The following is a 12,462-nucleotide window of genomic DNA, read 5'->3' on the forward strand; positions in this document are numbered from 1 at the left end:
CAGTTTTATCTACATATTGCACAGGAGGCTGAAACAGAATGGCTTGCTTAGGGCTACCTCATGAGTCTGCAGCTGAGATGAGATTTGAACTAACAGCCTTCTGAATCACAGCTCAATCTCTTAGTAATTTAGAGGAACTCTCTTTTAAACTAGGAAGGAAAAGACTACAGCCACACAGAACGTTGGTTTCTAATACTGAATCAAAAGCTATTATTGGCTATGGCTCTATGTGGAATCACAGAGGGGGTGTTGCTCCCCTCCCATACAGAACTTCATGATGTCAGCCCAACTGCCCAGGCATTGGCAATGAAAATGGCCAAGGGCATTCAATTCAGCCCCAGAAATGGCAATCAGGACTGGATGGAGCAGAAGCCGTAAACTGGGTAATGGACCATGCAATTTGTCTGGCATTTCAAAGGGAAGAACAATGCCTGTCCCATTGGTGGTGGTGGGGGGGGGGGTATCCACACCTATGTGTAAGGGATATCCTTTTTTAAAAAATGACCACTGTGACCTTTCTGGGCATCACTGAACAACTATACAGGTGTGTTTTTATACTTGATAGTTCTTGGTTGTGGTTGTTTTTTCCCTCCAGTGCTAATTTTTGTGCATTTAATTAGTAGGCTAACTGCACGGATCACAAACAGCACCTGCCAAAAGAAAGAAAAGGAGGACAGAAAAAGGTCACATCTTGTGGCCGTATGAGAATACTCACCATGGGTGCAGCCAGAATGAGCATCACGCAGCACGTGGTGGCCCTGCCACCAGTGTAGTCAGAGACAAGACCCGCAAGGATGCCACCTGCACGGCAAAAGCACAATTTACATCCCATAGCCTGGGAAGAGTTGAGAATATAACAGCTTCCCTGCTGATGCATGCTAAGCTCAGTGGAGCCTACCAGTCCGTGTCTAGCAGTGCTGGTAATCAACCAGTTGTTAAATTATTTGAATCCCGCCACTGGAACCAGGTGCTAAGTTATCTGAACCCTACCACTAATCAGTGCACACATGTGGGCATTACAAGGTTTGTAGCAAACACAGAGAAACAATGCTCAGCCCTTCTTTCCACCCTGGAAGTGTTTCTAGGCTCCATAGATTCCTATGCACAGTTGGAGCACACAAAAACATCCACAAGCAGAAGGCAGAGCATCAAGACCATTGTTTCCTTCCACACATAATGGGATTTTTTAGCGATTCATGAGTTCAGAGAATCAAGGAAGGAAGTTGGCTGTGTTTCGAGTTTGAACCCAACCTGGTGAGATTATGCTTGCCATCAGAGCAGATGGCCAACTCAAACAGTTACCCCGATAACCCTCCAGAACTACCCAATAAGAGTCAAGCTGCTTTCCCAGAGTCTAAAACAGAATCATAGGAACAGTGTGAGTGAAATTCTAAGCACTGATCAGTATCAAAGTCTGCAATAATTCCCTCAAGGCATCTGTCCAAATTTTCTTGGGTCCTAGGGCCTACCGAGTTCTGTTAGCTTGGCACTAGGACCAAACGGAGCATTCTAAATCAAAGACTGTCCAGTATGAGGCAAAGGAAGTCACAATTTTGTTTTTTTTTTCCCTTTGGGTGAGACAGTGTATAATAAAGATTTCATTTTTTAAAGAAGTGCTCACCAATGATGCCACCCACATCGAAGAGTGTGGACATGTCTCCAGCCTCCTTTGCACTTAAATGAGCTGCAACAGAAGAGAGGAGATGGTTAAAAAGTCACGGAGTTTCTTACTCACCCATCCGAGAAATGGAGACAGTCTGGGTTTGTGAATAAAAGCTTCCTTGGTTGACAAATTGGGGTCTTAACCCATTCTAGTCACTCACCGACATTGACGATGTAAAGCGGCAGCCAGTAGAGGAAAGTGTAGCTGACCAGTTTTGCAAAGAGCAGGCAAAATGAGAACTCCACCACGCCCTTCAGAGGCAACAGGAGAGACAGAGATGGGGAAAGGAACACATCAGCAACTACACAGAGCAATTTGTAGAGCAATGGAAGACAAACCACATGTGAGATGCTGGAGCTCTCACTGTACTTCCTTGTGCTAAAATGTGGCTGCCTGGGGTCACCAATTTTCTTGGGAGGCAACACCAAGAAGAGATAATCTCTCCCTGACGCTCCTCTTTAAATCTAAAATGCCACTTCCATTAAAACAAGTGTTAGTCCAGAAGGGAGTACAAAGTACAGGTAGCTGTCATGTGGCCGTAGTCTGCCCAAAAAGTAATCCCCGTGGGGCACAGTGGAATCGACTTCTGAGGACTAAATTGATCACAACATCAGAATTGCGTGGTTGGAACTCCTACTGTGTCTTTTTGATCCTAAAAGTGTCAATGGGGAGGTAGAATTTTGACTGGGGACATATTGCTGTTTCCCCAGTCAAAACTGTCCCTCGGCGTCCCTTGTCTTTCTTCCCCATGTGGAGGGGAAAGCCCATTTTCTAGTAAGGGACCAATAATGAGGGAAAATTAACCCCCACTTCCCCAGCAGTACATACTGATCCATATCAGGCCAAAAGACACATCAGAAGTTCCAGTCATGGAACACAATGTGTAGCCTGAAGCTGAGTAAACAGGCCCAGGATCGGACAGTGCCAAGAACGGCACAATGGGCAGAATGAAGCTATCAAGGGTATAGCTAGACGCAACTCATAGAACACCAGTTCTTTTCCAAGATGAATTTTCATTCATGAAAGACAAGGCTTGGAATGCTGTGGCTGGCAGCAGAACAGCAACAGGTGGAAGGGCTATTTAACCCTTTCCCTGCTTGCCTTTAAAAAAAGCACTCCCAGCTGCTTTTCTCCAAACAGGGAAAAACATACAGCAGGAGGTGATGGGGTTAAACACCCCTTCCCCATCCTTCCTCCTCTGCCCCTCTACTCCCAATCTCAGTTTCCAAGGCTGTCTTTAAAAAACAGACTAGAGACATGGAACACAGTGGCTGGCCATCACAAAGCAGTACTCACGGGTATCCTGAGGGCGTCAAGGAAACTGATGGCTTCCCGCTCCTCCGCTGTTGCTTTTGTACTTTCTACTGCATCAATGATGTTTTCTCTGCTGTGGTTGGACACGTTCAGGCTCCCGTCGCCAATGGAACTGTCTGCCTCAAGACCTTTCTCCTCCGAACTGGACTGAAAGAGAACCAAATCTCAGATGTTAGGATCTGGTCATCTGGAGAAATAAAGTCCCACCTCTACACCTGCAGAGCTATGGAAGGCATCAGATGGGCCTACTGCAACCAAACCATGATTTGTTCCTTCTGCTTCTTGCTCTCCTTCCTCTTACCCAGTAATTGCATTATTTCATTGGGCTTTATGACATTGTAAGCCACCCTGAGCCCTTTGGGGGTAGGGCGGGGTATAAATATAAAAATAAATAGAAAATAAGAAAATAAAAGTGAGAAGAAACCTCTGGCCAGTGTTAGGAAACTAAGGAGAGATGTTAAACTTACGTGGTGAAGGGGAGGGCTGCACTCAACGTCTTCTGGATCTGAAAGAGGGGGGAGGCTGTGTTACAGAAACATGGCTACAATCTTGGAAAAAGGAGATCAGCGACCAGTCTGAATGTTTTACAGTCTGCAGCTGAGGAATCGTGAACCCCAGTACCTATCCCATAGCTATTAGGACAGGGGTTATAGAAATGAGAAAGAGCAGCAAACAGGAGATGAACAGGAGCCAGCCAATAAGACTTCAGAAGCAGCAGGAGCAAGATCAGAATCCCCACTCAAACAATTGTAGCATTGATCCTTTGAGAAAAAAATGATCTGTAATATTCTACAGACTAGCAGATTTATTGAAGCTGATGTTTTCTGTGGAATGGAGCCCCTTTCTTTAGATGCATGATGAATCTAAAGCTATACATGCATAAACATAAAGAAAATGAAAATAGGACAGCCAAAAATCCCCCAAAATCAAGATATGCAGACTGTGACAAATCTATGCAAAGGCATTGTATAAGCACAGTGACCATTCCTATCAGAAACAATTAGTGATAAAAATCTTCTTCGATTTCTACTGACATAGAACTTTGATGAATCTGTGAACAGGAACACTGAGATTTAATTTTGCTGCAAACAGGATTCATGGAGAAGGAAAATACAGATAGGGCCATGATATTGGGGGTGGGGGTTAAACTCCATAACAGCCCCATATTACACCCTGTGATATCACTGTACCCCAGGGATGAGAAAATGTGAATCTGCCAAAATCTCCCCCTTTGAAAAACATGGAGACTACCTCTGTTGCATCTGCCTTGAATTCTCTGTTGACAGGCTGTGTCAAAACCAGTTAAATAAATAAAACTTCAATCACCCTGCGTCACATCACTCACAAATCAAACCAGGCCAGAGAAAAAGTAATACCTCTTTAGATCGCTAGATGGCCACATCTCTTTGGCTGAATAGGAAACGTTACCTGATATGCTGAGATGTTTGGGGGTTTACTTCTTATTCCACAAACTGGAACTTTACACAATTTAGTCCCGACAACTTACATCGCTGGGATGGCAAGGATCTCACCAATATCCAAAACACTAGTGCAAATTCTGATTTTATGGGCAACTTTGGAAAAGGAGATGAAGAAGATTATCCCACCCTCTTCTGCATATGCATAGCTAGGGAAAATGTAGCCCAGTGCAAAATCTGAGTTTTCTGGACCTCCCCCCCGCCCGCATGAGCAACTGCCATCCCCCACCACGACCAAACAACATTTGCACCAGGTCTTGAAGTCAGTATACAGACCCCGGGGGGGGGGGAGGAGGAGTGTGTGTGTGTGTGTGTGTGGGGGGTGATTTTCCACCCCCCCACATGACTAAATGGCCACAGCCCAGGAATATTTGACCCCGTATGTCCCCCTGGGTGGTATGCCCTTGCCCTTCCATTTGGGATTTTTCAGTCCTAAAGAGAGTTTCCACTAATGTGGGCTTAAGATCTCCCACTTCACTTATAAACTTGCAATGAGGCATCCCTTTAATACTGTCCAAGCATCCCAGCTAGGAATACACAAAGCACCATTATAGTATCTTTGAAGAATACTTAAATGATCTTGAGGATGCACCCATTGATAACCATTCTCCTAAATACTCTGGGTCAGAAGCAAAGTCCATTTCTAAACAAAGTATGTTTGGGAATGCTGCAAAAGTTAGTGGGCTCTAGATTTTTAACACTTACATTCAACGAGGAACAAGAAGCAGAGGACTCCCACGAAGGCAATGATGATCCCAGGAACAATGAACGACAAACCCCACGCCTGTGAAACCCAAATGCCCGCGATCAAGGATCCCAGGATGTTTCCTACAGATGTGTGTGAATTCCAGATGCCCATAATGAGGCCCCGTCTGGCAAGAGAAAAGGCAGAAAGCGTTCAGTTGGTTGTCGTTGCTGTTGCTAAGAATGGAAGCCTGAATCGTGCAAGGACTTAATCAGAGGCTCATGTCAGGCATCATTTTGAACTGTGGTTTGCACTAATCAGAGTTTACAACTAAAAACAATGGTTTGAACTTCAAAACATACAACCATGATGATGAACTGAGTGTCTGATTTTATTTTCCTCATCACTCATTTGGTTAAGTTTGCTCCTGGTTCTAGGATGCAGCCTCCTGAGGCAGGGTATTGGTCACAACCATGGTTTGTCAGTCCCAACATCACGCCAACCCATAGTTAGCACAAACCATGGGCAACAAGCCCACTCCAAACCATGGTTTCAGATTCTATTTTAGTGTCTGATTATAAACCATGGTTTCTCAATTCAGATCTCATGCTGAGCTAGGGTTATGGTGTTATAACCATGGTTTTGCCACACTGTCTGATCTGTGCTAGGTTGGGAAGAAAGACAGAATACACTGCTGCAGCGAGAGGCTTGGATCCCATGCAGCATGCACAGACCTATGCTGCAAAAACAGTGATTCTCTACCATCATCACTACCACCACGGCATAGTCTTCTGCTGCCAGCAAAATCTTGCCTTCTCAGGTCAGTGGAACTGCGGGACAGAATGGAAGTGAAAGTGCTGAGGCTACAGTGAGGTTGGGGGAGTTGGAAAAAAAAATTCACCTCCCCTTCTTCCACAAGTGGAAGTGCCTCCTGTGAGCAAAAAGGACCCAGGCCCTAACATTTTCCCAACAGAGTGGACACACAGTTCCAACACTGATAGAAATGACTATTCTCCTGCTAACTAGAAGCAAGCAAGCTCTTCTTAAAAACAGTATCTTATGGTGCCATTACAAGCAGTTTCACCCTTCTGTGATGAACTGATGACTTTCAAAACATCCTATCCGTAACAGCCTTGCTTAAGACTTGCAAACTGAGGGCAGTGCCTTCCTTTATAGAGTCCATTCATCTCATGTTGGCGTAGTGGCTAAGAGCAGTGGCTAAGAGCAGGTGCACTCTGATCTGGAGGAACCGGGTTTGATTCCCACCTCTGCCGCTTGAGTTGTGGAGGCTTATCTGAGGAATTCAGATTAGCCTGTGCACTCCCACACATGCCAGCTGGGTGACCTTGGGCTAGTCACAGCTTTTTGGAGCTCTCTCAGCCCCACCCACCTCACAAGGTGTTTGTTCTGAGGGGTGAAGGAGATTGTAAGCCCCTTTGAGTCTCCTGGAGGAGAGAAAGGGGGGATATGAATCCAAACTCTTCTTCTTCTTCCTCTTTTCCTGCTGCCTTATTACTGAGTAGCACTGTCTTTTCCAATGACTGCTCTCTTCTCATGATGTGATCAAAGTACAACGGCCTCAGTTTAATCATTTTGCAGCTTCTAGGAAAAGTTCGTGCTTGATTTGATCTAGAACCACTGATTTGTCTTTTGGGTGGTCCATGGTGTCCATAAAACTCTCCTCCAACATCACGTTTCAAACAAATCAACTTTCACCCTTCTAAGCTGAAGTCAAATGGGCTTAAAAGAGTACAACCCTTCTCAGAATGCACTGCCGGTCACTCAACCACAGCAGCTACAGCCGCAGACAGCCAGATGCCCACAGTCCCTTCCCAGCAGGAAGCACAGCTCGTGGAGCAAGAGTCTGGCAGGTAGTTTCTACAAACCAAAAGGAGGAAACTGTCGGGGAACTTGGCGCTGGTTTTCACCACTACAAAAGGAAACTGCATGTGAATGGGCAGGAAGATGCAGGCAGGCTTTGTCACCTGTCTCTGCGGCCTTCTGCTGAGTTTGCATGCCTACAAGAGAATCATCGAATCATAGAGTTGGAAGAGACCCCAAAGGCCATCAGGTCCAACCCCCTGCAATGCAGGAACACACAATCAAAGTACTTTTGAAAGATGGCCATCCAACCTCTGTTTAAAAACCTCCGAAGAAGGAGACTCCACCACACTTGGAGGTAGTGCATTCCACTGTCAAACAGCCCTTACTGTCAGAAAGTTTTTCTTGATGTTTAGGTGGAATCTCTTTTCCTGCACCTTGAACCCATGACTCCTGGTCCTAGTCTCAGGAGCAGCAGAAAACAAGTTTGCTCCCTTACCAACATGACATCCCTTCAAATATCTAAACATGGCCATCATGTCACCTCTTAGCCTTCTCTTCACCAAACTAAACATACCCAGCCAGCTCCCTAAGTCTCTCCTTGCAGGGCATGGACTCCAGACCTTTGACCATTTTATAAGCAGATCTAGAAAAAGGGTTTGAAGGCACAAGATGAATCTCAAAGGCTGAAGGTAAGCAGGTAAGGCCCTGGCCATCACTGCTTAAAGCTGAGCGAGGTCATCGCTCTGGAAGCTGGGCATAGGCTTTGTGTGATGAAGGGCACAAGTTCCATGCTGGGCATCTCCAGAAAAACAGGTCTTTACTAGTCAGGATGGGGAGAAAGTTTTGCCTGGGAACCCAGACAGCTGCTGCCGGATGAAGCAGAGGGTTGTGAGATACGTCAGCACTGTGCTGTGGCAATGGGCAGCTTTATCCGTCCATAAGCTCTTTGCAGAAAGACTCCTGTACAAGTTAAAATAAAATAGGTACGTTTTCCAAGCAGCTGTCTTTTACTGCCTGGGGCATCCATACTGAGTAGGACTGGCATGACACCCACAATCTCTTCATACTGGATACAGTAAGTGATTATGAAATATATTTTTAGCAGAAGAGGAGGCAGCAGAGCACAGCCTGATCCCATCAGAGCTCAGAAGCTAAGAGAGGTCGGTACAAGAAAGACTCTGCTGTGGCGAAGGCAAACCCACCTCTGCTTCATCACTAGCCTTGCTAAAGGTCACTGTGAGTCGGCTGGGACTTGGCAGCACTTGGCATACACACCAGATCTTTAGGCCTTTCACTTGTGGAGACAGAAGAGGGGGGCGCGCAGGCACAATTCTGCCGAACTGCTCAGTAGGAAGCAAGGCTGGTTCTGCCTTCTAGTGATCTGGGCGAACAGCATGAAAGGTACTGGGATGATGGACAGACGCTTGGAACGTATTATTAAACTACATTGTATTGTCTCGTAGTGTATTAATAGCAGCCACAGTAGCCTGATCCTGTTAGTGTTTGGATGCTAAGTAGGGTTGAGTATGGGCTAGTACTTAGATGGAAGAACACCAAGAAAGGACTGGGTTGCTACGCAGAGGAAAGAAGAAGAGTTGGATTCATATCACACCTTTCTCTCCTGTAAGGAGACTCAAAGGGGCTTACAAACTCCTCCCCCCCCCCTCAGAACAAACACGCTGTGAGGCGGGTGGGGCTGAGAGAGCTCCAAAGAACTGTGACTAGCCCAGATCACCCAGCTGGCATGTGTTGCCAGGAGAACACCATGGACTTGGAATCACACTTATTATTGTATTAATAAGCAATGCAGAAATCAGCTTTAAAATACCACTGCTTCTCAGATTCTGTTTGATGTACACTGTTTCACCCTCCTTCCAGTTGATCTACCTTTCGTCTCTCCCCCCCCACCCCCACCCCACCTCCAATCATCAAATTTTTGGCTATGGCACTGGGGATGCCTCCTCTTGAATCAGACTGCTGACCCACTTCCACCCCTGGCTACACTTCCTGTTTCAGCAAGGCCATCAATCAGACTCTTCCTCCAGAGATGAGGATGAAGCAACTGAGGCTTGAGAAACGCAGTTGAAGAGATGAGCAAAACAGACTCACTTCCCCTTTCCAAACCAGTTGCCGACGCACGTCACTACGGAGGGCCAGCCGGTTGTTTGGACCAGACCGTTGCAGACCTGGGAGATGGGGAGAGCAAAAAAAATATGCAAAACACAAACGGTGAGTTTAGTGTAACAGGAAAACAACAACAATAGAAATAATTCTAAACTCACTGGCAATGAATTCAGTGCGGCTGTATTGCAACAAAAACCATAAGTTGTGAGTGTGCAGGGAAACAATATAGATTGAAAAACAGTCTTGCAAACATAGAGTAAAAGCTCTTATAACAACTGGAGAAATAAACTGATACCACAGAGAGTGTACACAATTGATCTAGCTTGCTCAGTCCAAATCATACAATCATAGTTGAACGGACAAACAAAATACAATGTGGTGAGCTAGACCCTCAGAGTGTGCAAATAATCAAACTAGCTCCTTCAGCCATTCTGTATAATATATTAAGTAGTCAGAACGAGACAATCGGTATATTCAGTCTCGTTTCGTAGGGAGCCAAGTCCCCTTTTCAGCTTTCTGTATGTAGCAATTATTCTGCTGCTGCCTCAGTCTTTAGGGCATCCTAAAAGTCAAATTGTGCACATGCTGTCCTTCTTTGAGGCTAGCTGTGCTGCAGCAATTAGTCTGGCAAAAATAAATAAATACGGCAAGCGGTGAGACTACGGTGCATTTGATGCCATGCTATCTTGCAGTGCAGTTTCATTTTGGTGGCATGATCCCATTACTGGAAGCCCCGCCCCTTTTTGCTAACAGACTGTCAACTGGCCCCTTCCCACCAAAAAAGAACCATAAAAAGCTGTGAAATCTCATCTGGGCTACACACATTTGATTCAGGTTTGAAGGAGACTCTCACTGAGAATCTTCATTTAAGATAGATCTGAAAATTCTGTTGCAGAAATCTGTATCCTCTCATTTTTTATTTTCTGTTTCGTGTAACTTCCACCCTCCCTGTCTTCAGAGTTCAGGACAATATAATGTGGCCATAGCAACAATCCTGTGAGGTGGGCTCAGCTGTGTGGCCAGAACTAATCCACAGGCATCCAGGGCTAAGCAGGGATTTTGAACTTTGAAAGTGTAAGTTTCAATCTGCAGAAGTTTCCAGGTGGGTGGATGAACATATGTTGGGAGTGCTTTGATACTGTGTTACTGCATGGCACGGGGTTGGACTTGATGACCCTTGTGGTCTCTTCCAACTCTATGATTCTATGATTCTATTTCATCTTGCTTTTTGGCCAAGGAAGCCGCTAACAATTCTTAAGAGCGAATCATTTGAATCAACCCAACAAAACACCAACAATAACCAAGAAAGCCCAATGGGGGAAATCTTTCTACTTTTACTTTTGAGGCCATTTGAAGGAGGAAGGGAAGGAAGGATACAGCTGAATATGCCTCAATTGTGCCTGCCTGAAAGAAGAACCCCTCTTTGCAGAGATGAGGAATGTCTGGTTGCTGAGAATAAACTTGGCAGCCTATTTTTACAGGGGGTGGTATTTTTAACTGAATGGCAGTGGAAGAAAGACCTTCAGGACTGTGGAGAGGACAGTGAAACATGCATGCATGGGAAGACTGATACAGGAGGAGGAGGAGGAGGAGGAGGAAAAGTTTGGATTTATATCCCCCTTTTCTCTCCTGTAAGGAGACTCAAAGGGGCTTACAATCTCCTTTCCCTTCCCCCCTCACAACAAACACCCTGTGAGGTGGGTGGGGCTGAGAAACCTCTGAAGAACTGTGACCCGCCAAGGTCAACCAGCTGGCATGTGCTGGAGTGCACAAGCTAACCTGGTTCACCAGATAAGCCTCTACAGCTCAAGTGGCAAAGCGGGGAATCAAACCTGGTTCTCCAGATTAGAATGCACCTGCTCTTAACCACTACACCACACTGGTGGTCCCAACACATGTGGGCTTCAGAGTCAGTCTGGAGCTCTATTCTAAGCAGGCTTTGCTTACCAGCCATAGACATCCCAAATAAACTGAGGTGCTGACAAAGGTTTCACATGATTCATGTTTATTAACCAATCAGGTGAGCCAAGAGTATCTGTTTCCTCTCCCAAGACAATTACAGCCTTTCATGACATAAGGATTCTGCACTGTTCATTATGTTCTCAATTTCCCCATGAGGAAAACTTGGGTTAATGAACCTGACCTATTTCCTGAAGCCATTTTGGAAGCCAAATCCGTGAAAGTGTAGGAGGGAAAATGAGAATGAATTTTCACCAACATAATTTCAGGTAGGGGAAGTGAGCCAGAGGAATAAGAAGGCTCTTTACCCAACCAGCAACAAAAACAGCAATATGGTTACATAACATAGTGGCAGTGATAGGAGACACATGACCTGAAGCCATTGGAGCAGACAAGAAACCACAGATGGAGAAGACCCAGAGACATATTGCTGTTCAGGCTTAGTGCAGATGATAATGAATAACTACAGATACATGCGCTGCCCTGGCGGTATATATGTATGTATGTGTTTGTTTTATTTGACTTCTAGGCCGCCCTTCCCCAATATAATAAAACATTAAAACAAGCAGCAATAATTCTATCAATATTTTGGTACCAATACAAATCAACCCTAGAAGAATGGAATTTTCCCAAAACTCTTCTATAAACTAGATATTCCTATACTGTTCAAAAAGGGGGGGGGAGAGGGAGAGAGGAAAGCAAAATGAGAAAGGGAGAGGGGAAAGGGAAAGGGAAAAAGGAAAGGAAGATCAGTTGATTGGAAACCGTTGCAGCCCTCAACCCTTCAGGGGTGAGCGGTATATCTAGCTTGGAGGAACAGGCACTTTCAGGCACTGTGAAACTGTGGTAAGTCCCCAGGGCTTGGGTCTTACTTGACTTTGGCCCCTTTTGCACATGCAGAATAATGCACTTTCAATCCACTTTCACAATTGTTTGCAAGTGGATTTTGCTATTCTGCACAGCTCCAAAAGTGGATTGAAAGTGCATTATTCTGCATATGCAGAAGGGGCCAGAGTGCTCCATCAGATTAGGACCAAAGCTGAAATAACTCTGAGGTCAGGGACCACTGGTAAGTTATTACTCGCAGAATGGACGGCTCTTTGGGGAAAGTATTGTGATGCAGTAACTTTGCTGAAGACCCTAGAAACCCGATGTACACTTTCTTGACTTCCAAGATGTCAGTGAAAGAAATACTCAAAATACTGCAGACATATTAGCCTTGCTGTAGATTTATGAGGTGGGATACAGGAGGAAGGACAAGGGCAATGTTCTCCTGGACCCATCCATGATTGGCTGCTATCACTGCTCAATGGCAATGATCAGCAACTGGATTTCGCTGTGTGGACTACGTCATCCAGTCATGAACGACTACTATAACACAATATAATACCCAAAGATGTGTTGCTGCAGCACTA

The 12,462-nt window shown here is 45.3% G+C and overlaps 1 protein-coding gene across 1 annotated transcript in view; it reads right to left on the minus strand.

Annotated features, from left to right (window-relative positions):
* SLC37A2 (solute carrier family 37 member 2) overlaps positions 1-12,462 on the minus strand; it is a 43,976-nt gene that overhangs the window by 10,408 nt on the left and 21,106 nt on the right. The window contains exons 6-12 of the mRNA XM_048513259.1: positions 9,074-9,150; positions 5,161-5,327; positions 3,445-3,482; positions 2,960-3,124; positions 1,824-1,914; positions 1,622-1,684; positions 716-801 (exon numbers count right to left, since the gene is read on the minus strand). Of these exons, the coding sequence (XP_048369216.1) occupies positions 716-801; positions 1,622-1,684; positions 1,824-1,914; positions 2,960-3,124; positions 3,445-3,482; positions 5,161-5,327; positions 9,074-9,150 (687 nt within the window). The remainder of the gene's footprint in view (positions 1-715; positions 802-1,621; positions 1,685-1,823; positions 1,915-2,959; positions 3,125-3,444; positions 3,483-5,160; positions 5,328-9,073; positions 9,151-12,462) is intronic.

The sequence above is a fragment of the Sphaerodactylus townsendi genome, linkage group LG12 (genome assembly GCF_021028975.2).
Source record: "Sphaerodactylus townsendi isolate TG3544 linkage group LG12, MPM_Stown_v2.3, whole genome shotgun sequence".
Classification (NCBI taxonomy): domain Eukaryota; kingdom Metazoa; phylum Chordata; class Lepidosauria; order Squamata; family Sphaerodactylidae; genus Sphaerodactylus; species Sphaerodactylus townsendi.